Source organism: Pangasianodon hypophthalmus, chromosome 2 (genome assembly GCF_027358585.1).
Source record: "Pangasianodon hypophthalmus isolate fPanHyp1 chromosome 2, fPanHyp1.pri, whole genome shotgun sequence".
Lineage (NCBI taxonomy): Eukaryota > Metazoa > Chordata > Actinopteri > Siluriformes > Pangasiidae > Pangasianodon > Pangasianodon hypophthalmus.
This window is the reverse complement of record NC_069711.1, coordinates 8883064-8909423: the sequence shown is the minus strand read 5'-3', so window position 1 is coordinate 8909423 and position 26360 is coordinate 8883064. Positions and strand designations below refer to the sequence as shown.

At 37.4% G+C, this 26360-nt stretch overlaps 1 protein-coding gene across 3 annotated transcripts in view; it reads left to right on the top strand.

Moving 5' to 3' along the window:
* Positions 1 to 26360, top strand: part of slc38a3b (solute carrier family 38 member 3b) — a 42096-nt gene that overhangs the window by 1124 nt on the left and 14612 nt on the right. The window contains exons 1-5 of one of the 3 annotated variants that reach the window (XM_026917047.3): positions 9632 to 9813; positions 21446 to 21601; positions 22609 to 22626; positions 22783 to 22864; positions 23075 to 23190. In XM_026917047.3, the coding sequence (XP_026772848.1) occupies positions 21498 to 21601; positions 22609 to 22626; positions 22783 to 22864; positions 23075 to 23190 (320 nt within the window). In that variant the 5' untranslated portion in view covers positions 9632 to 9813; positions 21446 to 21497. Of the gene's footprint in view, positions 1 to 9631; positions 9814 to 21445; positions 21602 to 22608; positions 22627 to 22782; positions 22865 to 23074; positions 23191 to 26360 lie in introns of those variants that run through there. The other 2 variants (XM_053228656.1, XM_026917064.3) reach the window with 2 other exon arrangements.

Genomic DNA, 26360 nt, shown 5'->3' with positions numbered 1-26360 from the left:
AAATTATGTGGACTACAGATACATCTTGTGAACCATAACTGAACTGAAAAAAAGGCTATTCTGTGTTTTGCATTAGGCTCAAAATAGAGCAATAAACTCAAGGTTATAAGCTCAGATAGGCCTCCTGATAAAATGTGCTAATGATATAAAATCCTTCATTAGCACTCTGTAAACGTGTCTCTTTCCAAAAGAAGAAAAGTGGACAAAGAGTCTTCCAAGAAAAGAACAAAGTGTCTCATATTCTAAGAAAAATATGGACCTACTTTTTCACTGAGATAAGTGGTAAGCCATTGTTTCATTGGTTTAAATGCCACAAAAATGCCCTAAAGAATATAATATCCAACACCGTTATCAGACTCATCGTGCACAATGAAAAATACAACAATGCACAAGGACAACTGAGAACGGATAAAACAGAAGGAACAGGAGCCAGTTTTTATCGTAGCCTGGACCAGGGATGCTGAAATAGCAACATTATCAAAACCAAACTGATGGCGAATTTGTGAAGACATATAGGGCTGCAGCAGCGCCGAGCTTTCGCCAGCATTAGTCTGAAGAGAAATGTAATTGCAGACAAACATTTCAGATCTCACTGAACAACCAGCTAGACATAGTTAAGTCATTATTGCTTTTTCAGTAGCTAATGATGAAAGCACTGATATTACTATCCTGATTTTTGGTTTTGTTTGTTTGATCCGACCCACGTGACATAGGACTAATGTAATGTAGCCTGTTACTTAAAATGAGTTTCACACTCCAGGTGCAAACCCTTCTGTGGTAATGTTTTATTAAATTAATTGTTTTATTAATTTAATGTTTATTAAAATTTATACATTTTAATTATTCTTACCGCTAGATAGCTGACGGACGCAATACCAATTCATTAGGTGGAGAATTTTTTTCTCTGAGGTTGTTTACACTGGCGACTGAGTGCAAAGTGCAAAGTTTGGACTGTAAAATTCTTTTCCACTTGAGGTTTGGAACAACCTCTATATATTTAATTGATAAATAAAGTGACACAGTGTTCAAAGAATATAATCTCAGCTGCTATTTTTTTCCAAACATGATAATTGCATTAGATATTATATTATGCAGATAATGGATAATGGCGCTTACAGGCTAGCTGCTAGTTTTGACCAAATATATGCTAAATAACAATATCGTTGCATAGCAACAAGACCCCTTTGGTGGACCTATTTTTGTGGCCTGTGAACTGGCCAATATTAAACATAGATATCTGAAAAAAAAATCTTCATTGTTTCTTCACTTTACGTCCTATCTTTAATTTGTAAAATGTTGTATAAAAGCAGTAGAACACTCGAGGTCATGTGTTATGACGTCATGGCTGAAGGCTGAAGCTGAACGCTTGTGTACTATTGCTTAAAAATGCATCAGTCTCAGTAAGCAGACACTGATAATCATAACACCCCTACATCTCAATAGTCTGTGTGAGCTGCAAGTAAAGTGATCTTTTTCTGACACATTAACCAAAAATTTCCAAAGGTATATTGTGGGCCTTTTGATTATTACTGTATTAACAATGAACAAGAATACTGAGAGGTAACAGATTTACCTATGAGATGGATATCAGCAAATAATACAAAGAATATTTTGATAATTCAGGAGAAGCAGTGAACAATCCTGTTAATGTCACTTTCTCATTAAAGCTGAACATTCTAAAATTTGTTGGACTGCATTTAAACATTACCATGGGCACAGCTGGGGTAGATTGACTGACTTTCTACGGAAATTCAGCTAAACAAACACAAAACCAAAGACAATAATAATATTTCCAGTACATCCCTTTTCTGCTTCACGTCTAATCCACAAATCATTCTTTGAGTAAAACTCTCTCTGACTGTAGAATGATGGGAAACATCCCCTGATAGGATCACTGGCTAGATTTATTCAACTCAACCGTTTAACCATCTAAAGTGCCCTCTTGCCTCTACAAACAGTACAATACAAGTCATAGGAAAACAAATGAGGCGCCACTGCGTTTTGCAATCCAGGTAGACAGGAGGGTTTGTGCTATCAGCTCCGCAGTAAGGCTTGTGCAATGTGTACGAACAGAGAAGAGGGAACGTCATGATCATGCACTGAATAGATGACTAAAGATGACAAGGCCATTTTTATATACAATTAACTTTTTATATATAGTTAATTTGCACAAGATCTTCCAAACTAAGTCATTAAATAAGTTGCAGGAGCATTTGCACAAGAAATCTGAAAGAAAAGCCCTTTGCAGGTTTAAATGTTACTTAACTAAAGAGCTAAATTTGTTTAATTTATGTTCAATGAATTCTCATTCTCTATCATTTAGTAAAGTTATGTGAAGATATTTTCGTAGGCCAAACTGGATTTACACGAGAAAATTCTGGTAAAGCAGGTTTTACACTGTGAGATTGCAGCAATCTTTTAAGATGATTACTTGCCACACTTTACGAGATGATCCCAATAAAATCCCAGTAAAACCATACAGTGAAGGTCCTCTAATGGGACAATGCACTTAAAAAAATACTACATTCTGCTTACATCATCAATTAGTGTGATCCGGGCTCATGCAGAAAAATGGGGTCACCTAAACACAACGATTCTTCTGTCTGTTATCATTTTTGGATTATGTTTTGCCATTGCTGATACCATATTTGTAACTGTCCCATGAATTTTGATTAATCCTATGCCATTTTCCTATTGGTGGCTTTTAAACGAGTGTCGTAGCAGCAGTCACACTGACACTGACAGAACCTCGATTGTCTTTGGTCATAACGGCACTAAACTGTCTGTCACATTATGAGTTATGAAACCGCCAATCTCAACTCACATGCATATCTTGATAAATTTCAATCGCCCATAAATTACCTAGCGTGTTCATGGCACAGCCGATTTACATTTAGTGACGCCTACAAAATTCCAGCTCAGAGAGCTGAAAAGAAAATGTTGACTACATAGCAAAAGAGGGCCTCCTGAGCACAGCGTGAATTAATATTCCAGTAGTGCCTACTCATTAATATGAAATAGCAGAGTTTGACAAAATCTGTTAAATTCATGTGTGCAGTTGAAATGAAAAAGCTTTTCGAACTTGACCATGAAATCTGTATATGAAATTGCAGTAACTCACGCTATTTATACGATCTGAAGTCTACCAAATGAGGTGCACATTAGGGAGTCTTCTTAGGCCTCATTTATGAAGCTGGATATGAAGAAATATATTTGTCAGTCGTTTGCAGAAGCATGTACTCAAGAAATTTATTTCTGAACTAATGGGATTTTCATGAATTCCACATTTCTTGTGTAAATGTTCCTGTGAATGATTTAAGAATAAATTTGTTTGTATTCAGCTTGATAAAAGACCGGCAGCTTTTCATTGTCCCACTCTTCTAATCTTATGATAGTGCACTGGCTCTTTCTGGATGGATGATTTGCCATACGCTTCCAGTCTCCTTTTGCTCTTAGGTGGTAAATGACACTGAGGAAAAATGACTGAATTGAGGTGCCACAGGTTTTCCTGTTTATTGGTTGTATTCAATCAGTTTTTGAAGAAGAAAAAAGCCAACTAAAGTGAGCATCAGTCTTTGATAATGGTTTTCTTTCAGCTTGCATTGCATTCAGCTTAGGGGCTTAAGTAGCCAATTGATTTTCATTTCACCTGCCTTAAGGTTTAGATCTACAGTACAGTATGCAACACTTCCAGTATTAAAATCCTCAACCAAGAGCTTCTGTCTTTATTTCAGATATCAATTCAATTCATTTTATTTTATCTCTTCAGGTCTTCAACTTCTGACATTATTTGACTGGGGCACAGCTGTTTGAAATCCACTCCTTTGGCCAAACAGAGAAAGCTGATTCTAATAAATCTAATAAACATTGACTCTTTGACTCTCAAAGTGTGCCGGTTTTACACCAGGATGGTAACTGTGCCATGTTAGTGCCACTGTGGCAGCGATGTTAATCAATGTACAAATTATTCTTAAAATAAAATGTAAAATGTTTTATTGTATAGTCAAGGCCCATAATAGAAACAGGAACTCTGTTTGACCTGCTACTGAGTATAGAAATAAAAATCCTATCAAGCTTATAAGCTTTACTTGATCCTATACAAGTGCTAAAGCATTATTATTATTATTATTATTATTATTATTATTATTATCATTATTATTTTAAACAGTTTATAATTAATTCTCAAGTTATATTTACTAAATAATGGTGAGAAAGCACAGAAATTAAGCACCATTTTTCTCTTACATGACACCTCTCCATTGCACCCAGGGCAAAATAAAAAGGTTTGTGGAGAGGTTCTGGCTTGCTCTTGCTTTGCAAGAGTAAAAAGGCTTAAATCTGTGGAAGAATGTAAAAAAGCATTGCAATTACCAACAAGTCAGTGTTAATAGATGTGCTTTTCCTAATTATCTCCTTTTTTCTTCTGCACTGAAAGCAAATTCATCACAGAATCTGTCCATTTTTATTATAATAGACCTGGCTAGGCTACTATTCTCAAAACAGAGATGGAAATCGTCTCTATGTAAAATATATGACCATAAATCATGGTCAGATGATGAACACTTCCACTGGAACTCACATTGTGATTGGTACTAGGCACCATGGATGAAAAATTCTAACTAGGTCATTTTGCATTTCATTTTCAACAAAAATCAGATTCCCTACTACTAAATTGTGTATGCCTATGAGAAATGTATGAAAATAATGACAAGAAGCTTCTACTTGTTTTGCTATGGATTTTTAATTCTTAATTTCCTTGAATTGCCTAAATTATAATTAGAACCAAAGCACTCAACATATAATAAACATTTGAATTTGCTGAAGCTACAGTGGGCACAGGTTCACCTAAACTGGACAGTTGAAGAAGATTGCAAAAAAAAAAAAAAAAAAAACCTTAGCCTCAACTCAAAACTTCTTCCAATCTTCAGTTGTCCAGTTTCGGTGTAGCCTCAGATTCCTGTTCTTAGTTGACAGCAGTGGAAACAAATGTGGTCTTCGGCTGTTGTAGCTCATCCACCTCAAGGGTTGATGTGTTTTGAGATGCTTTTGCTCATCACGGTTGTAAAGAGTGGTTAGTTGAGTTACTGTAGCCTTCCTGTCAGCCTGAAACAGTCTGGCCCTTCTCCTCTGACCTGTCTCATCAACAAGACTGCCTGCAGAACCACACCATTCTGTGTACACTCTAGAACATGGGTTCCCCAAATGGACATTCTGAAATTTCTGTGACCCCAATCCTTGACCATCGTACATTTTTTTAAAAATTCAAGATTTGTAATATCGGACAACTGTAACATTTGAGCATATTATTATGTTAGTAACATACGTACAGTATGTGTAATTCAAGTGAAAATCCAAAGGAATATAAAGGAAGTGTTGTTATAGGAAAATAACCCATGCAATATGAAGCAATAAGGCCTGATGCAAAGTGTGACTTTGCGTGTGTGTGTGTGTGTGTGTGTGTGTGTGTGTGTGTGTGTGTGTGTGTGTGTGTGCAGAAGCAGAGGCACTGCGATCGGCATCGTTCACACATTCGCCTGCATATCTTATGTACATCCAGAGGATTTAAAAGCGATATTTACTAGATGGTGTATTAGAGCCAAAACATCCCTGTCCATCAGGTTTCCGAGTTGAACAGTAAAATGTTGAGTGATTTTATGCACAGTGATGTATCTCTTAAACCTTTCTGCCAATGTCATAATTATTGTTACATAAATATTTTTGAATGTAACTCTGACCTTACATTCAAAAATATTTACTAATTTAGAAAATCCAGACGACTGGTATACTGGTATGGTAATATAGACCTTTTTGAAGGCTGCATGAGAGGTTTTTAAAATTCATACACTAATTGTAATAACAAAACCAGTTAGTGTTAGTACTTAATAATGGTTTAGAGTAGCACATAGGCTAAGCATAGGATTTGAGAACCAATGCTAGTTTATTTAGTGGTGGTTGATGGACAGGGAAATGTCCATTTGTATTGCTGAACTATGCTAGTGCTGCATGTCAGGATAGTGATAAAGTCTAAACGAGTGCTCTGGTGTGAGCATGAACTTGTTTAAAATCAGCAGTCTGCATAGGTAAACAGTAGGAGAGTAATAATTACTATCCTGTAGCAGTCTCACCAATTTCACGACTTAGAATACAAACCATTTGTAATACATTGTTTTGCTTCTAGAATTAGAAAGCTTCCCAGTGTTTTGGTCTGGCTAAACACATCTGGAACTGTGCAAGCAGCAGCGCATTCATTGTCAAACCAGTGTTAAAGCTTATTACATAACAATTAAAGCAGTTCCTGCAGTGGGCAGAACAGAGCTGGAGCAGAATTTGCAACTTACTGTAGCTGTCACACTCAGACACAAACCAAAGCTCCATCCAGCTGCTGGTTTTCTCCTTAATGGAAAAGTAATTGCAAGGCTTTCAGCTCTGAAGAGGCAAGGATGAGGGGCTGGGCTCAGAATCTAATGAGCTGGCATGGAAACCACTTACAGTAGTGGAGTGTGTATATGCTTCCACAGAGGTGGTGAAGGGGCTTGAAACTAAGCATATATAATGTCCAGTGACAACTACATACTGCTGTGATGAAAAAGAGGCAATGTGGAATGCACCTTGCATATGCCTGTATGAAATGTCTGTGGTTTATATACAGGTTAAAGTCGGGGGGATCTAGCTGATAACCCATGTCTTCTCACTTTAAGCCAGGCAGCAATCTCCAACACAAGTAGAATGAAGACAGCTGCACTGAGGAGAGCATAACCTAAAGTAACAGTTCTACACACATGCACACACACACACACACACACACACACACATACACACACATTGCACTTGTGCTAGGCCTATATATACACTGTATATATTTAAAGCAGATAGACACTATGAAACAATGTGAGAGAGAATGCTTTGAGCCTTGGCTAGTACCTCTTGTGTTAAAATACAAACACACATGTAAATAATTGTGGGGATGCTGAGAAACAAACTTTTTGAAATACCTGATTATATCCTCACCACTTCTTAATAGCTGTGTTTGTTGTTTTATATAGTAGCTAAGGGCAGAAACCTGCCCAAACACATTCTTAGAACCTCACGGAGTCCACGTGAAAAACGTCACGGGTCACACTTTAAACTAACACATGACACACTAGTGGCTATGCAGTGCATTGACAGTAAACAAGCGCAGTACTGGGGTCATGTAATGGAGGTAGTACCTAAACACAGCTGTTTTTTTTTTTTTTTTTTTGGTCAGAGATGAATGCAGTGAGTGCTAACCGATGACAGGCTATTAAGGCAAATGTAATATTGGATAGGCTTTGATTTTATTTTTGGAAGCAACATAAGGATTAGTCTGGTGCAGGGTGTTGTACAGGATGTTACAGTTTTCACTGTTAATTATACATTTGGGAGGAAAGGGGGTGAGCATAACGTATTAGTTATGGATGTTAAAATCAAAGGAGGCAAATTTAAATTCATGATATTTGTAAACATGAGTATGGATACATAGATTAAATAATATGTATATTATACATATTATTTTAATCTATGTATAATAATAAACATATTATTATACATATTATTATACATAGATTAAGTAATATGTATACCAATATATTTATGGTTTTGAGATTTAATATTGAAACAAAGACACAAATGTGTGAATCATGGAATGCTTTATTTAAGGGTTTAATTATTTTTATTATTAACATTATTATTGTTGTTGTTGTTCTTGTTCTTCTTGTTCTTGTTCTTCTTCTTCTTCAGCTTTGCTAACTTGGTTATATTGTGATTGTCATACAGTAGGTGCAGTGATATTGTACAGTTGTTGATTTATGATGGCATTGTGTTAACACTATTTTGTGGGGGTTGGTATGGTTTGGCAGTTGGTGCTGAATTTCATGTTTGCTAATGTCAGCATGAGACTGACAGGGACTAATGTGAGTTGAGACAAAAGGCAACAACAATGCTTAACTAAAACTCATGGGGTGCTGCATAGTTGCCGTTTCAATAGAATGAGGCCACCCTGCATGGTATCTTAGCTCTATATAATGCCAACCAACTGGAAAATATATAACCTGGATAAGGTACATTTGAGGGAAATCACATGGTATTGTTTGTAGTTTTCATTCTGCTTTTGTAGGACATTAAAATGCATTACTAAAATACATTGCATTTACTACCTGCTTCTTAGCTTCTCAATCACAAAACTAGCAAGCCTGCAGCACTGTAAGCAAAGGCAATATGTGTATATTTAGTATTTATCTTGAATAAAGTGTACCGGTAAAGCTACTTTAAGGTACATGATTGGACTTTGAAGAATCAGTGGTGCACTTTTAAAGCTTTACTTTCTAAAAGCTTTACATTCCCAGATTGTGTGTACACACCACCCCAGTTTGGTACCTTTATTTCTGAGAGACACAACATTATGTCACCACTGTACTACACTGCTTCTCAATCACAAAACTAGCAAGCCTACAGCGTTGTAAGCAAAGGCAATAAATATTAACTGTTGTATGTTACTGCAGTCATGGATGAAGAATGAAATATGTGTGCATATACAGTATATGAGCCTTGAGTATATGAGTGTAGTTCTGTATTTAGGAATTGTTCGCTTTCTTTGTATTGTGATTGTAGCCTGAATATGTACATTTATTTTGAACAAAACTGTCTTTGTGAACTCGTTTTTACTGATCATTTTACTTTTTTTTTTTTTTTTTTGCCAATATTGTCCTTGTCCCCAGCTCCCCAGCAATTGTTCCATCCCTGAATACAAATCTGTCTTATATTATTCCAATATAGGCACTTAATTCACTACAGATAGAGGGAATAATATTCCAGACACAGTTTAGACTGAAAGAGTGAAGCAAGTACAAAGTGATTTTTAGTAGTGTAACCATGACTTAGGCACATTGACTTTTTTTTTTTTCTTGGCAAATATGTATGGATTAATGAATAACGGTCCATGAAGCCATACATTCAGATTTAGATCTGTAAGAAACAAGTGAGAGGTGATGGGCAAGGAAAAACTCACTGAGATGGAAACAACAAACAACAACAAACAAACCCTTGAGAGAAACCAGACTGAAAAGGAAGCCCATAGGTGACTCTAGTGGGATTATAAATGATGTGCATTCAAATGCTACTGTAATTTATTTCAGGATGCTGGAATCAGTGAAGAAATGTTTTTTTTAAGTCTCAATTTGGGAATTTAGTCTCAAAGTCCATGGCTTGTTTTTTTTTGAGTGTTGTTTAAGCCCACATGTTGTAGGATTTAGCAAGTACATGCTCAGAAATACCCAAAGTCCTTTTGTATATTTAGTATTTATCTTGAATAAAGTGTACCAGTAAAGGTACTTTAAGGTACATGATTGGATTTTGAAGGACAACTGATGCACCTTTAAAGCTTTATTTTCTAAAAGCTAATTAAAGGTACACTACATGTACATTCCCAGATTAGGTGTACACACAACCCCAGTTTGGTACCTTTATTTCTGAGAGACACAACATTATGTCAGATCAGTGCACCACTATACTACACTGTACTAGCCATAAGTGATCCTGATTGGCCAGTTCGAGGAGGGCGTGGCCTACAAAGCCCCTCCCATTCAACTAAAGAGCGACTCCGAATTCAATTAATTTCTCAAAACATTTTCCGTGTAACACAAGAGGGAGAGAGCTGCAGTTCTTAGGAAAACCACATTTTTTTTTATTTAAAAAAAAACCAAAAACGGCGCCTGGAGAAGCAAAGAGGTGTAATAACGCGTTAACAGAGGGAATAAGTGGAAGGCAGCACAGCTGTATTTGTTTATTCGTCGACTGGTAAGCCACTTTTTTAGTCACTTTAAAAAGTAGCTTTTTAAAAAGCAGGTCGTTTGCAAAGGATTAAATGTAAAAAAAATAAATAATAACTATATATATAGTTTGTCATTCGAAATATTTTGTAACATTTCATAAATTCTAAGTAAGCTGATGTGGGAATAAAAGTGAATTAACAGTCTTTGTTTGAGAAGGGAAACAAGCTCTATAGATAGAAGGTTCCTGGTCGTGTGTCACATCCATGTGTTCCTACTTTAAACAGTTAAATCGACATCTCACGATGGAAATAAAGCCATATCGACACGCACATTACTGGAAAGTAATCTCATAATTGCAGGATCGCTGAGCTAAGCCAAGGACAATGAGAATTACCCGCTTTATTATTTGGTGAATATGAAGTCCACAGAGGAGTGTGCGCTTTTCTCTGTATTTTCATTGTCTGCAAAGCGCTTCAACACACAGCGGTTTGTTTTTAAACAGGAATGTAATAGTAAGCGGAATGACACTATGGTGCTCACTGGGCAGTAGGTTTAAAGATCCCTGTCTGTGATCCTAATGAAATGTTTGATTCGAGGTTTACACGCCTGGGTTTGTTGTAACAGGATCCTCTATAGGCTACCTCGTGGATCCCTCTCAGTGCTCTCAGAGCTAACCTGATCAGTACAGCTACTTCCGGTTCAGCACCAAAACACTCCTACACTCTCTTCATCCATCAGCCTGCTCTTCACCTTAATGCTAAATAAACAAAACAGGGTTTCTTAAGGGGTTTTGTCATGGATGGGGATGCCATTCATTTTTAACGTAAAAACATTTCCAGTGGAAAATATTAAAAGTAGCTTACTTCATGTTTTTTTTTCCCCTTTTCCCAGAACCTAAACAATTCTCCTCAGTAGAACTAGCTACACGCTGCTCAGTATGGTTTTACTTTGCCAGCCTACTTCTAGTCTAGCCAGAATTGAGACATGACAACTTTAATATGTGACAGAGATTTAAAGAGAAACTCCACTCTAAACTATGTTAAATATGTTTAAATATTCAAATTATGCACTATTCTGGTGCTAATGTGCTACTCTGTGTTGCGTTTTCGTTATTCCCGCGAGAATGTGATGTCACAGGGGAAGGCAGTGCAGTTAAAATGGCGCTTAGTGACAGAAAGATGACCTCAAATATAAGGCATAATGGACAGGTTTACACTGTTAGGTCCTAAAAACAAAGGAGCAAATGCTTCTTTTCTCACTTTAAAGCAATATTCAATGTGATACCACTGAACAGTGCAACACAGTCATAGGGGAGACAACAAACATTGGACTCAAATGTTCATGAATTCACTGTAGCTACATGATATGGCCTGTGAACGTCTGACCATCACACCGATATGTGAGGCTTTCCCTAACCGTTGCCATACAATTGCCTAGAATGGCTTTGTATGCTGTAGAATTAAGATTTCCCTTCACTGGAACTAAGGGGCCCAAACCTGTTTCATCATGACAATGCCCCTGTGCACAAAGACGTGGTTTGCCAAGGTTGGTGTGGAAGAAACCTGCACAGAGCCCTGACCTTAACCCCCTGAACACCTTTGGGTTGAACTGGAACGCTGACTCCGCGCCAGGCCTTCTCACTTGACATCAGTGTCTGTTCTCACTAATGCTCTTGTGGTTGAATCCCCACAGCCACTCTCCAAAATCTAGTGGAAAGTCTTCCCAGAAGAGTGGAGGCCCACAGCAAGGAGGGGAACCATCTACTAGGTGGTTTTGGAATGGGCTTATATGGGTGTGATGGCCAGGTTTCCACGTAATTTGGCCACATGAAGCAGTTGCAGCAAAGAATTGTATGAGATGACTAAGCGTGATGGTGGTGATTGAGGACGGTGGTATTCGTATGGAAATTGAAGCTTTGGAACCCTTTGTTTGAGCAGAGTGAACAGATGAGGAGCTGGGAGAGCTGGACAGACTAATGGTTTAAAGCACTGCTGCACCGGTCTCTTGAGATAGAGTTGAATTCCCACTGGTGTCACTATCAGCTGGCAGGTGAACAGCATTGTGGGTAATAGCGGAACAGCAGAAGTGGACCAAATTGTTGGTGAAAAAAAGTATAAACCAAAAAAGTCAACTCAGAATTTAAAGAATTGAATCATAAAATAAATATTTTGCACAACTGAATATGACATTGATGAAAGACAATCATAATCAGGGTGTTTTTTTTTTAAATGTACATGACTTCAGGCCTCCGATGGAAAACCCACCCAGCCTGGGCCGAGGACAGCTTACCCAGTTTTACCCTCCTGACAGCAGGGCTGCTAGACATTTAGATTTGTACTGGAGTTACAGCAGATGGCCTTTAAGTGTGTCAGTCTGAGACCTTCTCTGTTGACTGTGACCTATATAAAGAGACAAGCCACTGCATGGATACTGTTCTGAGTTGTGTGCACAAGACACTGGACACCAGGTGGTTTATCACCACACTGGAACTGGAATTGCTTTAATAATTAACAAAGCCAATTTAATAATAATGATAATATAATAATTTATATTTAGAAACTCAGGTTACTCCATTAATTTTATTTGGTTTAAAATTTGAAGAATCAGTGAAGACGCATTGTGTGCCAAACTGGTGCTATTGATATTGATCATATATATATATATGTATATATATATGTGTGTGTGTGTGTGTGTGCAAAAGTCGTAGACACCCTATTTTTTTTAGTATAAACTTTGTTATAGATTTTTATTTCAATACAAAACCATTTTAGATTCCAAACATTAGTTTTCCAGCTCAAAAATTAAATGTTACAGAAAAATGTTTGTATGTCAGTAAAGAAAGCAGCAGATTACATAAGAGACACTTTTCAGCCAAAAAAACATAATGAAGGCTGCTGGGTTTTGCTGCAAAAATAAGAAGCAAGTGTGACAGTCAAAGTCTCCAGAAGAACTGTAGCTGCTTCTGCCAGATGCTCAGTAACACTTACAGCTCATTTCCTTATAAAACTGCACAAATTGTACCTGAGACGACTACTTTTTTTTTTTTTTAAAGCAAAGGATCATCACTCCAGATATTGACTTTGTTTATTACTGTTTACTGATCTTTACAGTATTTTTTTTATGTAGAAACATTTAGCTTCATTATTTTTGAAGGCATCTTTGCTCTACAGCATTTCTTTGCATGTGCCTAAGACTTTTGCACAGTACTGTATATATATTTAATATACATATATTAACAGTAGATGTAATTTTGTGCTATACTGATGGTAGCATTGCAACTGTGTTTGACAAAAAGGATGCTGCTTTCCCGAGGGTCAATGTTCAGAATGTGACGACAAACAAGTAGTCATTGAACTACTTCTGATAGGTAAGGGCAGTGGCCATGTCCGGTTTTGTGTGAACCAGTCTGAGGCAATGTGGTTGTGCAAACATCGCTAAAGCACATACATGTGTGTACTATGATCCCAAACCGTTGTCTGCTTGCTTCAGAGTGATGAGATGAGCTGGGGTTGATGGTTATTTTTAATATTTTTGCACCCTGAAGTGGGAACTTAATGTATACAGTATGTATGCACAACGTGCCAAAACATGCTGTGTAATTGCGATAACTAATCTTAGTCTTGTTTCTTTTGCAGAAAGAGTCAATATTGTCTTAGCTTGTTTATGGGAAGCCAAGCCCTGGGTTGTGTGTGTGTGTTTTTTTTAATGTGCTTTCAGAAACCTATGCATATCTTATTTTCCCTTCATTATCCTAGCTCATTACATAGTTTTGCCTGATATTGTGATCTCCTGTTTTACTGATTATAAAAACATAATAGAATTCTGTTGCCAGTGAAGATTGTCCTCCGGAAGGAAACTTTGGTACTAAAGGTCAAACCAATATATTGAAACCATGATGGAGCCCATAAATTCTTTTATAGTGTACAGTATTATATAAAAGGTATACTATTATAACACTTCAAGATACAGGCGAATGGAGTGGATAACAACAGGAAGGCACAGATTAGATAAAAAAAAGGGCTTGAGAAGTGCCTGTGATTTGCCACAACACCCTCGGGAATATCTGGGTGTAGATAGTTGTATTGTCCCAGCATGAAGCAGCATTATAATTAGCTCTGTAGTGCTGGTTTAATAAAGAAAGCTCAATATTTACACCACAGCTGTGCAGTTACTGTGCTCCTATTGCAACCTTTTAGGTTATCAAGCCTCTATAGCTCTGCGTATCTATTAAGTTACATGTTTTCAACAATGTGTAACTGCTCAATACCCCAGGGGTAGTGAATAAATCCATATTTAATAGAAGTAATAACATATAACGAACAATGTAGTAATATCAATAACATGTAAAACACCTACAGTTGTGGATGTTTCAGAACTAACGAGGGGCACCGACAAGAACTGGAGGAGAAATTAGCCTAAAGGGGAAGGTGATACATGAATATTAGGAATATGGAAATTATCCTGCTGCAGTCTTGATTAGTATAATCAGTAAAGGGTGAGGTACTTGTTCAGGAGTTAGATTGTTCTGGGAAGAAACGGTGGAAATGACATGTTGAGCAATTGTAATAACTGTAAACTCCCACTTTTATGGCAGTTCAGCGAGAGACAAAATTGATTCACAAAGATCCTCCTGTTGCCCTTTTGTAATGTCAGTGTAACAGTGCCTAGTCTGAAACCTGTTCTGTGCTTTTCCACTGCAATTTCCACTGCAAAACTTCAGGTCCAGCGCTAAAATTATGATGGTATGGGACCAGCAGCGAGTAGCACTATGGGCTGTTTTGCAAATGAGTTCACTGGTTCCGAGAATGTGTGTCGGCTCCGATGCCAGCATGGAACCTTGTCTTTGGAAAAGGAGAATTCACAATACTGCTTATTGGGAACAAGTACAAGGTTCTGATGCATGACCTTCTCACTAGAGCAAGAATGAAAGGCCTGGGAACCTCAGTGCTTTAACCAAACGTATAGCCATATTGCTTATTTCTAGAGGAAGATAAGCAGGTGGCTGTCTGGTAAAGTTTTACTTTTATTTTTGCTGTTCTGCATGTGCAGGATATGTGCACATCAGGGTGCAAAATATGGCACCTGTACACAGTTTCATCCTCAAATGAGGGCCACTATAGTTGTCAGAAAAGTACACAACCTTAAGGGATGCCTGCCCTAATAGACGGATGAATGTCTAGCCAGATATCCTGGCCCAGATTTGTCAAAAATACTTAGACACATTGATAGTTTGAGGGATAGAATGATGACAACCTTTAAATGCATGTGTAGTTCACGCCACAGGTCCCTATCTAATTCTATTAACAATACAAAAGACATGAGCGATATTTTGTCACATATTGGTATCAAATCTACTTCTCCTTGTTGACAGAAATGTTCCAGCACTGGGGTATATCAAACACTTATTGAGCTACAAATTACTGAATTTTTTCACAAGTAAATGTGCATTATTTTTTTGTCAATTAGTTCTTTATAGAATATATATAGTATTGTTTATAGTATTGATAAATTCTAAAGATAAAGGGGTGACTGTTAGAGGTGATGTAGTGTTTTAGAATTTTTTTTTTTTTTTTTGAGTTTAAGAATGGCAAAGAAATAAGTTTCTTTTGCCTTACCATGTTACTCAAACCGGACCAAAGAAAATGTTTTGAGAGAGTCTAGTCTGGTGAATGTTCTGTAACCCCATGGCTTGTTTAAGTGCCAGCATACAAACATGATTTCAAAACAGTGTTGTTGGAGTGGTAGTTTATGAGGTGCTTTTGGCCCGAGTCCCTTATTCTAGGCACAGTCTCTTTTAAGCTGATGAGGTACATGTTCTGGTATGAGACCCCTGTACTTCAAGCTTTCCACACTATGCAAGACCTGCCTGTGACTCTGTTTGTTTGGGTGTGCTTCATACATTAACTCAAAGTGTACAAAGTGTGGCTGGAATTTGAAAAATGAAAAATGAACAAAACTAAAGGGGAAAAATACTTCCAAGGCCCACAATATAGTTAATAATATGTGCTGTCTGATTTCCTGATGACTGTAAAATAATCATTGACTCTTGAGCACAGTAGGAGTAATAACCTGTTTTACAGCCTTTTGTACTACTACTCTCAGTTTACATGTATGAATGCAATGTAGAAATAGTTGCATAGTTAGCATTTACATGGTTTGCTCACCAGTGCAACCTGATCACGCAGCTGTCTAATGCAGACAATAAACAGCTTGGGCAATGTAAAAGTAGATATTAATTATGATTTTATATTATGCTTGTATGCCCATGTTTAGAAAAATAATTATTTTTTATACTCAGCCCATCATGGACTACTATTGCATGTAGTGAAATGATGGAAATCTCCAGCTCAAACTGAATAAGCTCGAACAGGATTCGCTGAACTCACTGACCCAGTTAATGCACTGATTGAGATAGGTCATGACCACAAGGATTGAGTAATTCAAGTGATGAAAAAATACACAGTATGGCCAAAAGTGTGCGGACCCCTGACCATCACACCCGTATGTGGATCTTCTCCAAACTGTTGCCACAAAGTTGGGAACACACAGTTATACACTGTGTTGGTATGCTGTAGCTGTACAATTTGCCTTCACAGGACGTAAGAGGCTCAAATATGTTCCAGCTTGACAATGCCTCTGTGCACAACGCAAGCTCCATGAAGACGTGGTTCGCCAAGGTTGAAGTGGAAGAACTTGAGTGGCCTGCACAGAGCCCTGACCTCAACCCCACTGAAGACTTTTGTGATGAATTGAAATGCTGAATGTGTACCATGCCTTCTGAGAAAGCCTTCCCAGTAGAGTGGAGGTTGTTATAAGAGTAACAGGGGATTAAATCTGGAATCAGATGTTCAAAAAGCACATATGGGTGTGATTTTTTAAAAAAAATCGCCTTATAGTGTTCGATCTGGGTGTAAGATCATACCTCACATTTCTATTATTCCATTAATGCAGGAGAATAGCTTGTCTTTTTGCTTGTCTAAAAAAGATTTATGGGAAATTTAAGATAAATTATGACCAAAAGTTTAGTGATTGTCGAACCTTTTAAACTAGTAGGACAGCTTGAGGAACGTTGAGGGAAATAATTACGAGCAGTGGTCCCAGGTTATGGTAGTAAGCTTATGTAAGCTATGGTATAACTTATGAAGGTACATTTCAATAACAAGCATTCAGTCACTTATGGAATTTTTAGGATCCAAAAAGACAGAAGTGAAGGATGGGGGGAAAAACCACTGTATTCTACACAGTAAGTTTGCATAGATTTATTGCTAGCAATCACAGTATGCAATTATGAAGATAAAGTGTTCCCATGTGCGTTATTGTGACTATATAAGTGTGATATCATAAAACACATGTTTTATAATCTCAGGGGCAACTTCGTCTCAACTACAACTGCGTCTAATTCCCAGACTGTTTCACCACATAAGCATAAAATTCACCGTCTACATGTTCTGAAGCTCAGAAGATTGAAGGTCACAGAGCTCAGTAGCTAAAGAGTCCCAGATGAGAAACGACAGCGATTCTCTTGAAATGTATGGTTAATCCTGGCATCTGCAGTTTTATTTTTGCCTGTGAACTGACTCTTATGCTCTGAACTCTTTTGGGTACACATGAACAAGTGAATGTTAATGACATTTGGCTGCTTTTCATTGGCAATCGTCTGTTTAAACTCGCTCTGTCCCAGGATTGACCTTCTGTCTATGCCAACTGAATGGCCTGCGACTCTGTCATGCCACCTTGAATTTCAAAAGCTCACAGTGCAGCGCTAAATTTACCAGCATATTACTATGTGTAAAATAAACCCTTTCCAATCTTTAATAATATGTGAATGAGCCTCAGGCTGCTTGTTGGTTTTCATTATTTAGCAGTGTAGCATGTAGAAAATGGTGGATGTCAGTATGTAAGACACTTGTACTGGCTGCGCTAGGTCATTGGTGTATCCAGATAGTTTTAGAGCAGGAAGCCAGAATTGGGTGTAGGGGGCCATCGATGAATAATACAATTTAACTTTAATCTTGGTCATATGACACAGTTACATAACATTTGCAAAACATAACAACCACTTATACCTACTCTGTAAAACTGTGCATGATGGCTTCATTTGGTTCACATTTGCACAGCTCAGATTTGTACAGATTATTGACATGACAAGCATAGCATATTTAGTTACAATAGTCAAAATGATGGCTCAGCTTTATTTGGAGAGAAAACTAAACTTTTTGGTGTGCTTTTTTCTAGTAGACTATGTGCACTGTCACTGTAAATCCACTCTCTGTAAATCCACTTTATATTTTTTGCATAGAGTAAATGCCAAATAACTGTGGAGTTAAACCTGTATGCGAGCATGCTATAATTAATTCATACCACAGTGATGTTGGATTCTCAGTTCCGATTGGTCAGTAGGTGTTGATTAATTTTCTATAACAGCAGCTCTGGCAGTAGTTTCTGTTGGAAGGTAAATCATCGTTTTATATTAATGCTCATTCTAATACATCATTGTTTCGATAATAACAACTTACACAGGACTAGTATGGCGAATGCTCCATATGAACAGATTAAAAACTTGTGTAATTGTTGATGTGGTGAAGTTTTCTGTAAGGAGATGTTTATTTAGCATTTATGGAAGGAGTCTCCATTTTTAGTGCTTTGTCAGTCTAAGGTAAGGCTGTTCCATTTTACGTTTTCCAAAACAGTAAAGTCTTCACCTATGATGGACGGCTTTGCGGTTTGTTGGTAACATGACAAGATGCATCTTTGTTTTCATAAGAAGGAGAAAAAAGAGGCTGGAATAGCATGGTTCTTTACTTAGTATGCCAGCAAATTATTTATTATTAATGAATTGCAGTTCATGATTCTGTAATGTTTTATCAGATCTGCAGACAAAATACCTGATACCACTATGAAGGCAAAAATGTACTGAATATGTGAAATTAATTAAGCTGGACTGAAATATGTTTTGTACATAAGCTAGCTAGCTAATTCAGACAGTTATTCTCTAACGTTATATTCCATGTAGGCTAAACGTTTTCCTGTGAATCAAAATAAAATAAATTAAAATAGCATTGTTTTACAATCAAAACAATTGACCAATCATTTGCTAGCTTCAGCGTATGGAATGCTGAGTATATATGAAATAAACTATATACCTAATTAAATACAATAACCAAAAAACCACTGTAAAAATGTACTTTAGATTTTACAGTAATTTACCTGCAACCTGGGTTGCCAAAAAAGTATTGTAAAATTTACAGTAAACAGTAAAGTACGGTAATATCATACACAGTATAAAATAACACATAACCCAGTATGTTGCTGCAGGATACAGCTGAGCTGAAGGGTCTTGCTCAAGGATCCAATCAAGGCAGTTTTGTGGAGTTCTGCAACTCCAAGCCGTAACCACTGGGCTACCACAGCTAGCACAACTAGCTTGCACTGACTCATTGCAATCTTTTAGTGGTGTTAATTCAGTGCTAGAAGTAGTTGAATCAGTGCAAGCTAGTTGCCGTGGTGGTGGATCAGTGGTGGAGGCTTTAAGTCACAGCTTCTTTGTGTGTTCAAATCCCAGTACTGCCAAGCTGTCATGGTTGGGCAAGACTCATAACCTTCAACTCCGCTGTATCCTGCATCAGCCAAATGAGCAAGTGTGCTGGGTTATGTGTCATTTTATACAACATTAAGATATTACAGTACTTTACTGGCAATTTTGGTCAAATTTACAGCTATTTATTACAGTGAAGTTAACTAAAAATTATACGAAGGTCTGATTGTTTATTGCAGCATTTATTTATTTATTTATTTATTTATTTATTTATTTATTTATGTAATGCATGTAATTATTTATTTCACTATTTATAACATCGGATCGGATTAATTAGGACACAGTCGCAATTAATCAGTCGCAGGCTATTTAAGTTGTCAGTAATACCGGCTCAGGCAGATTCTGGCATTAAGCCTGATTTAAGTCAGGTTTTTTTTTTTTTTGCTTCCGTTCAAACAGGATTATACTGTGTCTGAGACTCTCTCCTCTTCAAACGAGTTTATCACAGATTCACAGCTATCACAGATAACCTTAGTGAACATATCAAGTGTAATAGTGAAGTGGAAGCTTCTTACTTTTTTAAGAACTAGTAACAAGTAGTTTGTTGATTAAGTAAAAATTTTCTTAACACATTCAACATTCATACATATGAACTGATCCATAAAGAGAAAACAGAATGATGAGTTTGTCTCCTCCACTACTGAATAGATGAATAAGTTTGTCAGCTGGAGCTGCTTTTCTCTTTGGAGCTATTTTTTTTTTTTTTGAATCGGTGTTCTCATATTCAATCAGTGAGCAAAGGAAGAGTAAGACAAGAATTATTCAAAAGCGTTGAATCATGCTTTCAAATCCATATTTCCCGTGTGATTCTTTATTAGAAGTGACAGCTGTTAAACGTGTACACTATAAATGTTCAGGGCTTTCTGGAGTTCATTCTGGACTTTTCTCTGAAGCGGCTCTGACAAAGTTTAAACAGTTGCACATTCGAAGCAGCATTTAACCAACAGCAGATAACAATACACAGGCCCACAGTCCAAAGCAATAAATTCAAATAGCTCATTCAGTCAAATGTTAGACTTTGCTGTTAGCTTTGATGGATGATACTGACAAATGTAACTATTACATGGCCTCAGCATGAACTAAATGAATAGTGGAATACAAATCTAAATGCAGAAAATAAAAATGAAATAAATATTAAATTTTAACCAATTAAATGTACTCAATTTAATGATATATGTTGTATTTAACATTTTAATTTAATAAATTACTAACTAATGGGATCTCTTTCTCCTCTTTACTAACTAATGGGGAGAAAGATACTCTCCGTTTTGCTCTTCGCAAGCGAGACAGCAGGGCTGTTTTAGCCGTGTTGAAGCGAGGACTAGGTTAAATATGACCCAACAGCTGGGTGATTCTCCGTCAATGGCTGGACTGTTCTCTGCTTCTTCCAGAGTGTCACTGGGGCTCCAGTGCTCTCAGCCAAATTCTATTAAAGGTCCAGTAACAGTGTCAGGTACAGACGTAGCTGTAGCAGTACAGAATTTCATAGCCTTTGTGAATGATTTACCTAACTGATTGAGAACTAGCCTCGGCTAGTTCTAGATCGGGGCACTTAAATGCACTTATCTTTTTTAGGAGGTCACTAGTGCAGAGGTTCATGTCTGTTTTACATTCATAACCTTGATTGTTTAACCGGGGCCTCTCAAATCCACTCCCACTGGAGGCCCACTATCCTGCATAGTGTCAGGTTTCTGATCCAGCCAGTTGATGACATTTCTACAATACACAACATGTGTTTTATATGTGTGTGTATATATATATATATATATATATATATATATATACACACACACACACACACACATACACACATACATACATATGCTATCTATCTATCTATCTATCCATATGTGTGTGTGTGTTGGTGTATATATATAGCTTTTGAAAACTGGGACATAAAATACTTGTGACATCTCATAAAAATGTATAGTGACACAATTTATCGCGGTATCTATGTCATATCGTCATATTGCCCAAGCAGAAAAGATGTGAAACTCATGGCTGACTAATGCATAAAGACTGTTAATCGTTTATGCTAAGAGACTTTCTCTTTGCTTTGCAGAGGTGGGAGACGTATTCTCGCACATACAGAACCGGTACCTGTTATTTCTTGCATGGAGCCTGTCCAATCAGAGATGAGCATCCTGGTTAACGGGAAAGGTCATGACGTTGGGGATGATATGAATGTGACGATGAAGACAATAATAGAGGAAGACCCGTAAGTATGCTTTTATTAATCACTAATGATATTTTTTTTCACATATTTATTTGGTAATTACGCTGCATGTCTATATTTAAAAGCACTCTGGCCATATTTTAAAAGCACTTTGTCATACTGAGGTGCCAGACTACCAGCGTGGACAAAACTGGCCACCTCATATCACTCTTGCGTGTTATATATGTATATGATGTGCTTGTGTTGTAATGTGTTGTAAATGTTGTAATAATTCTTAAATGCAGTTCTGCTTATAGCTTTACACCTTCTTAGCTAACAGTTTAAGACATTAGCGGCAGTGACGGTTCTCTGTTTGTGGCTTTTCGGCTGATAAATTTATAATTTAAGAGTGACAGTTAAGTCATTGTTTCATCAGTCTGCATGTATTTGTTCAGTAGATGATCAGGTTTCTTGGTAGTGATGCTCTTTGATATTTTTTGTGATTACGACTGGCCTTTTCTTACTGCTTTGATTATCTGTGAGTTTATAATCCTGGCTTGGTCTCTGCAGAACCAGAACTTGTCAGCCTCAGAATTACGCTTACTTTTTCCTAAATTTCTATCTGGAACCCCGTAAGCACAAAGAGAATGACTATACTGAGATTCATTATCTGAATTTCGGTGGATGTGCAAACATAGACCCAACAGGAGGTTGTGTACATTTCAGATCATGTCTATTTACCGACAAGCAGTTCACTTTTATTAAAATTTTGGTAAAGTTTTTGGTCATGGTAATAATTAGTTTAAATAAATAAATAAAAATCTCTCAGTTTTTTTCTTCCAAGTAAGCTATAAGATTATGTAAATGTATGAGCAGAACTCAGATTATAATTATTTGTGTTTTCGATTGTATACTCGGTGTATGAATGTTATTCATTTACAGCATGTTAAATCGTACTGGAATGGAGTGTTTTCTTGATTGTGTATTTTCTAAGTGCATTGCATGTTTGCCTTGTTTTTGTGCTTACGTTGGACATTGGATCATGTCTCACTCTCGCTGCCAACCCTAAGAAATGGCACTCAAAACAGGTACGTTAAACTGCTTAAAAAGTTTGAAGGTTTATTTGAACTCCCAGACTAACTAAACCTAAAGTTGCTGCTACCGTGATGAATTTTAATACAATTTCATCGTACATTATAATTAAAGATGTAATACATGTTCTGTGCTGCCGTCGGATTTGTCAGATTTGATGATCCTGATGGAACCCTGGCTGAAAATGTGGAGTTTCTGCCTGGCGGTGAGGGCAAAAAGCCACGTTTCACTGATGTAAGTGCAATAAACAAACTCTGAGGCTATTTCTGCTTACACAAACAAGATTTATTGCCATGCTGGTGCTAAGTCTGTATGTACTATCAAATGTATCAAGTACTTGAAATGTATCAAGTACATATCAAGTGTATATTTGAGAAATATATATGTTGGATTTTTTTTTAGATTCCTAACTCTACTTAATGCTTTATATTTTTATTTTGTCAGTTTGAAGGGAAGACCTCGTTTGGCATGTCCGTCTTCAATCTCGGCAATGCCATTATGGGCAGCGGGATTCTGGGTTTGGCATACGCCATGTCCAACACCGGCATCGTCCTCTTTTTGTAAGTCTGAAACTAGTTTCTCAACACTAGTATCACCAACACAAACACTGAAATGTTACCTAGTCATAAGCAACATCTAGGCATAAATGACTTCTTTTTGAATTTCCTAAACAATTAAAAACAATTAAATAGAATAGATTTTTAAATGAAATCAGTTGCGTCTCTTATTAATGGATTCATTTACTTGCACATTAGTTGTAATAGATTTGTTTACCACATGCGGTAGTTTGAATACAGTTATTTGTATACTGCTTTAACCACAGCCATTATCACAAAGCAGAGAGCGAGTAGTGCATAATGGTTTTAATAGATTCTTTTCAGTAAGTAGCTATTTGCCCATAGCTATTTGAAGAATGCCACTTGCATCTATAGACTAGTGACATCACTCATCATCATCATCTCTTCTTCCACTTCTCTCTATCGTGGAACAAATCACGCTTACTGTTTCTTAACGTGTTGATCTTGACAATTTATTATAAAAAATACTCTCCAAACCACTATGCACCCAAATCCTACTTGCTTTATTATAGCATATCTACTAAAGTATAATTGTATTTAAAACACCCCCTGTGTTTAGTACTGCTAGTGACGACAAATAGGTCTGACATGCTTCTTAGCCACACACTCGCCCTGCCCTTCAGGATTTGCCATATAGCACGAGTGGCACCCTTGTTTCCTAAAGAGGAGAGGAAAAGGCACGTCCTCCACGATGTCAAGCAACTCTCTGCCCCTCCCTCCTTAGTTTTCCATCAGTCAGTTTTGCTCTACCTGCTGACCCAAGCCCCTCCCACTGAAAAAGTTTCCATGACTCAGTCTCTGTCCTGGCTTTAGGGTTATGCTGCTACGCCTGAAAACTTTCCATCTGTTGCTCCTGCCCCTTCTGTGCCTGGAAAGGCCAAGTCTGAAATAGTCCTTGCGCTCCCCTCCCAAACCCCTCCCTCCCTTCAGAAAAGTCTCGCCCCTCCCCATATACGGCCATCAGCTCTCATTCGCTCATCTGACTGGATTCACTGTGTGGCCTGGCTTGGTCTGGCTTATACAGCACAGCTTGAAAATCAAGCTTAGGTGTCTTCTGTATCACACATGCTACTGGACACCATGGCTCTGATTACCTGGAAGGCTGCTCTGTCTACTAAGAACACAACTTGACCTGCAGTCACATAAACTAATACATTCATTAGTTATGTTAACCTAATAGTCATTCATGCTCTCACATGTTTGACGTAGAAAGCAGAAGTTTACTCAGTCCCCCTCCCCATTAACTATGCCAGAAAAGAAAAATGGCCAGCACATAGAATATACAGAATATACAGATTATAGATATGAAATACTGTCGATCTATATATAAAGCAGTTAATCACATAGGTTAACTAATTATTACAATTATTACAATATACAATAAGATTCATATCTGTACCAATTTTACTATGTATGAAGAGGTGAGTTTGTTCATTTGAGTTTGTGTTAGTAATCAAACATAGCTAAATGCATAAAGCAGGTGTCTGATTGGAAATTTGATTTTATTTTCCACCATAAATCATGTCTGTTTTGACAGCTGACATTGCCACAATGCAGTATTACAGAAATTTGGGTCCAGATGAATAACGCACATCAAATCAGATGAACAAGTTCACATCAAAAGTGTACAAAACCTCTAAAATTGTATGAAATTTTGAGTAGAAACTGGGACAATCACCATATATACAACAATAAACATCAACTTAGTTTTACGCTTAGCTCAATCCCACATGCCTTTTGTAGTTATATACGCAGCGATAAGACTTAGCCTGAATTTGTTTCAATGTGAAAGGCAAATGAGATATGACTTCAGTTAGACATGCAGACTGCTGCCATCTGTGCCAACAGTGGAACACTGAATTGCTTTTATTGAAGTCATGATAGTTATGTAAGTTTAATAGAGCTTTTCAGATGCCTCCTACCATGTTCCACTGCACTACAAATCAATCAGTAATCAAACATTAATTCAGCTGTGGCTTTCCCATAGTCATCAGCAAACACGACTTCTCACGATTCCTGGTGGTTTATAAATGGAAATCCGGTTATCAGTCTGTGTGCTGGGTGTTAACGTCACAAGCATTGCCTATGTATACACTCCAGTAAAGAATATGAAGGCATCGGTGGGCTAACTCACTGGTCTGGGAAAGATGGTGACTCTAACGTTTTCAGGACTGCTGATTAATGAACTTTCTGCTCCCAGCTAGTAGGTCATTGCCGGCAACCCCACTGCTCCATCCAAACCTTGGCACTGGTTTGTGAACACAAAGGGTCATGGGAAATGCTCTCTATCCAAAAGTGGGCGTGCAGTCCATAGTGTATATCAATAGCGCAATCACTGCAGAATTTCTCACAGAGTTCCTGTGCTTTCTGAACACCTACTCATTTCAGTTGGATTAAACTAGTTTCTATTGTCTGTACACAATTGCTACATTGAAAAGAAAAAACATTTTCCGCTCATTACAGTCATTACAGTGCTCATTACAGAGAGTTTCCCATTGGTCAGGCATTCAATGTGTTTGCTTCCAAGATTCACTCACCAGTGATCATTGAAAGTGAAACAATTACACATTAATGAACGAAATTCAGAGCAGCTTTCTTAAATTTTTACACATGCTCTAATATAACAAAATGGCCTATATTAAAAGGACACCCCCCATGTCTCAGGTGTAGCTTGTAGCAGTTTGTGTTGGCCGATGAGGCCTTACAGGGGTTAAGAGAGAAGTGAGCGTTTGTGCTGTGTATTCACTTTTCACACTAAATCCTCTGTGTCCCTGGTTAACTAAAATGAACCGACTTGGCTAAACCCTCAAGGATGATTTGGCAAATCTAGGTTGCTGACTCAAAATGTGGAGCATTTTTACAATATTACGGGGCTTATGAAACTCCTTCTTTGCCAATACAATCAGGCCTGCAAGCCGCTTGGTAACTCGGTACCGTAGTGTGAATATTTTCAAAATGCGTATAGTTTTTGCCCTGTAAATTCTTTAGGCTACTGAGAATACAGAGACTTTCCGTGTTTTGAAAATGCCTGTGTTACTGTACCTCGTTACCGTGTGGCTTGCAAGCCTGATTGTGTTTGCAGTATATAATTAAAAAAAGGTCAGATTATTTATTGCATATTGATCTTATTCAATTAGCACAGTGGTAGAGGT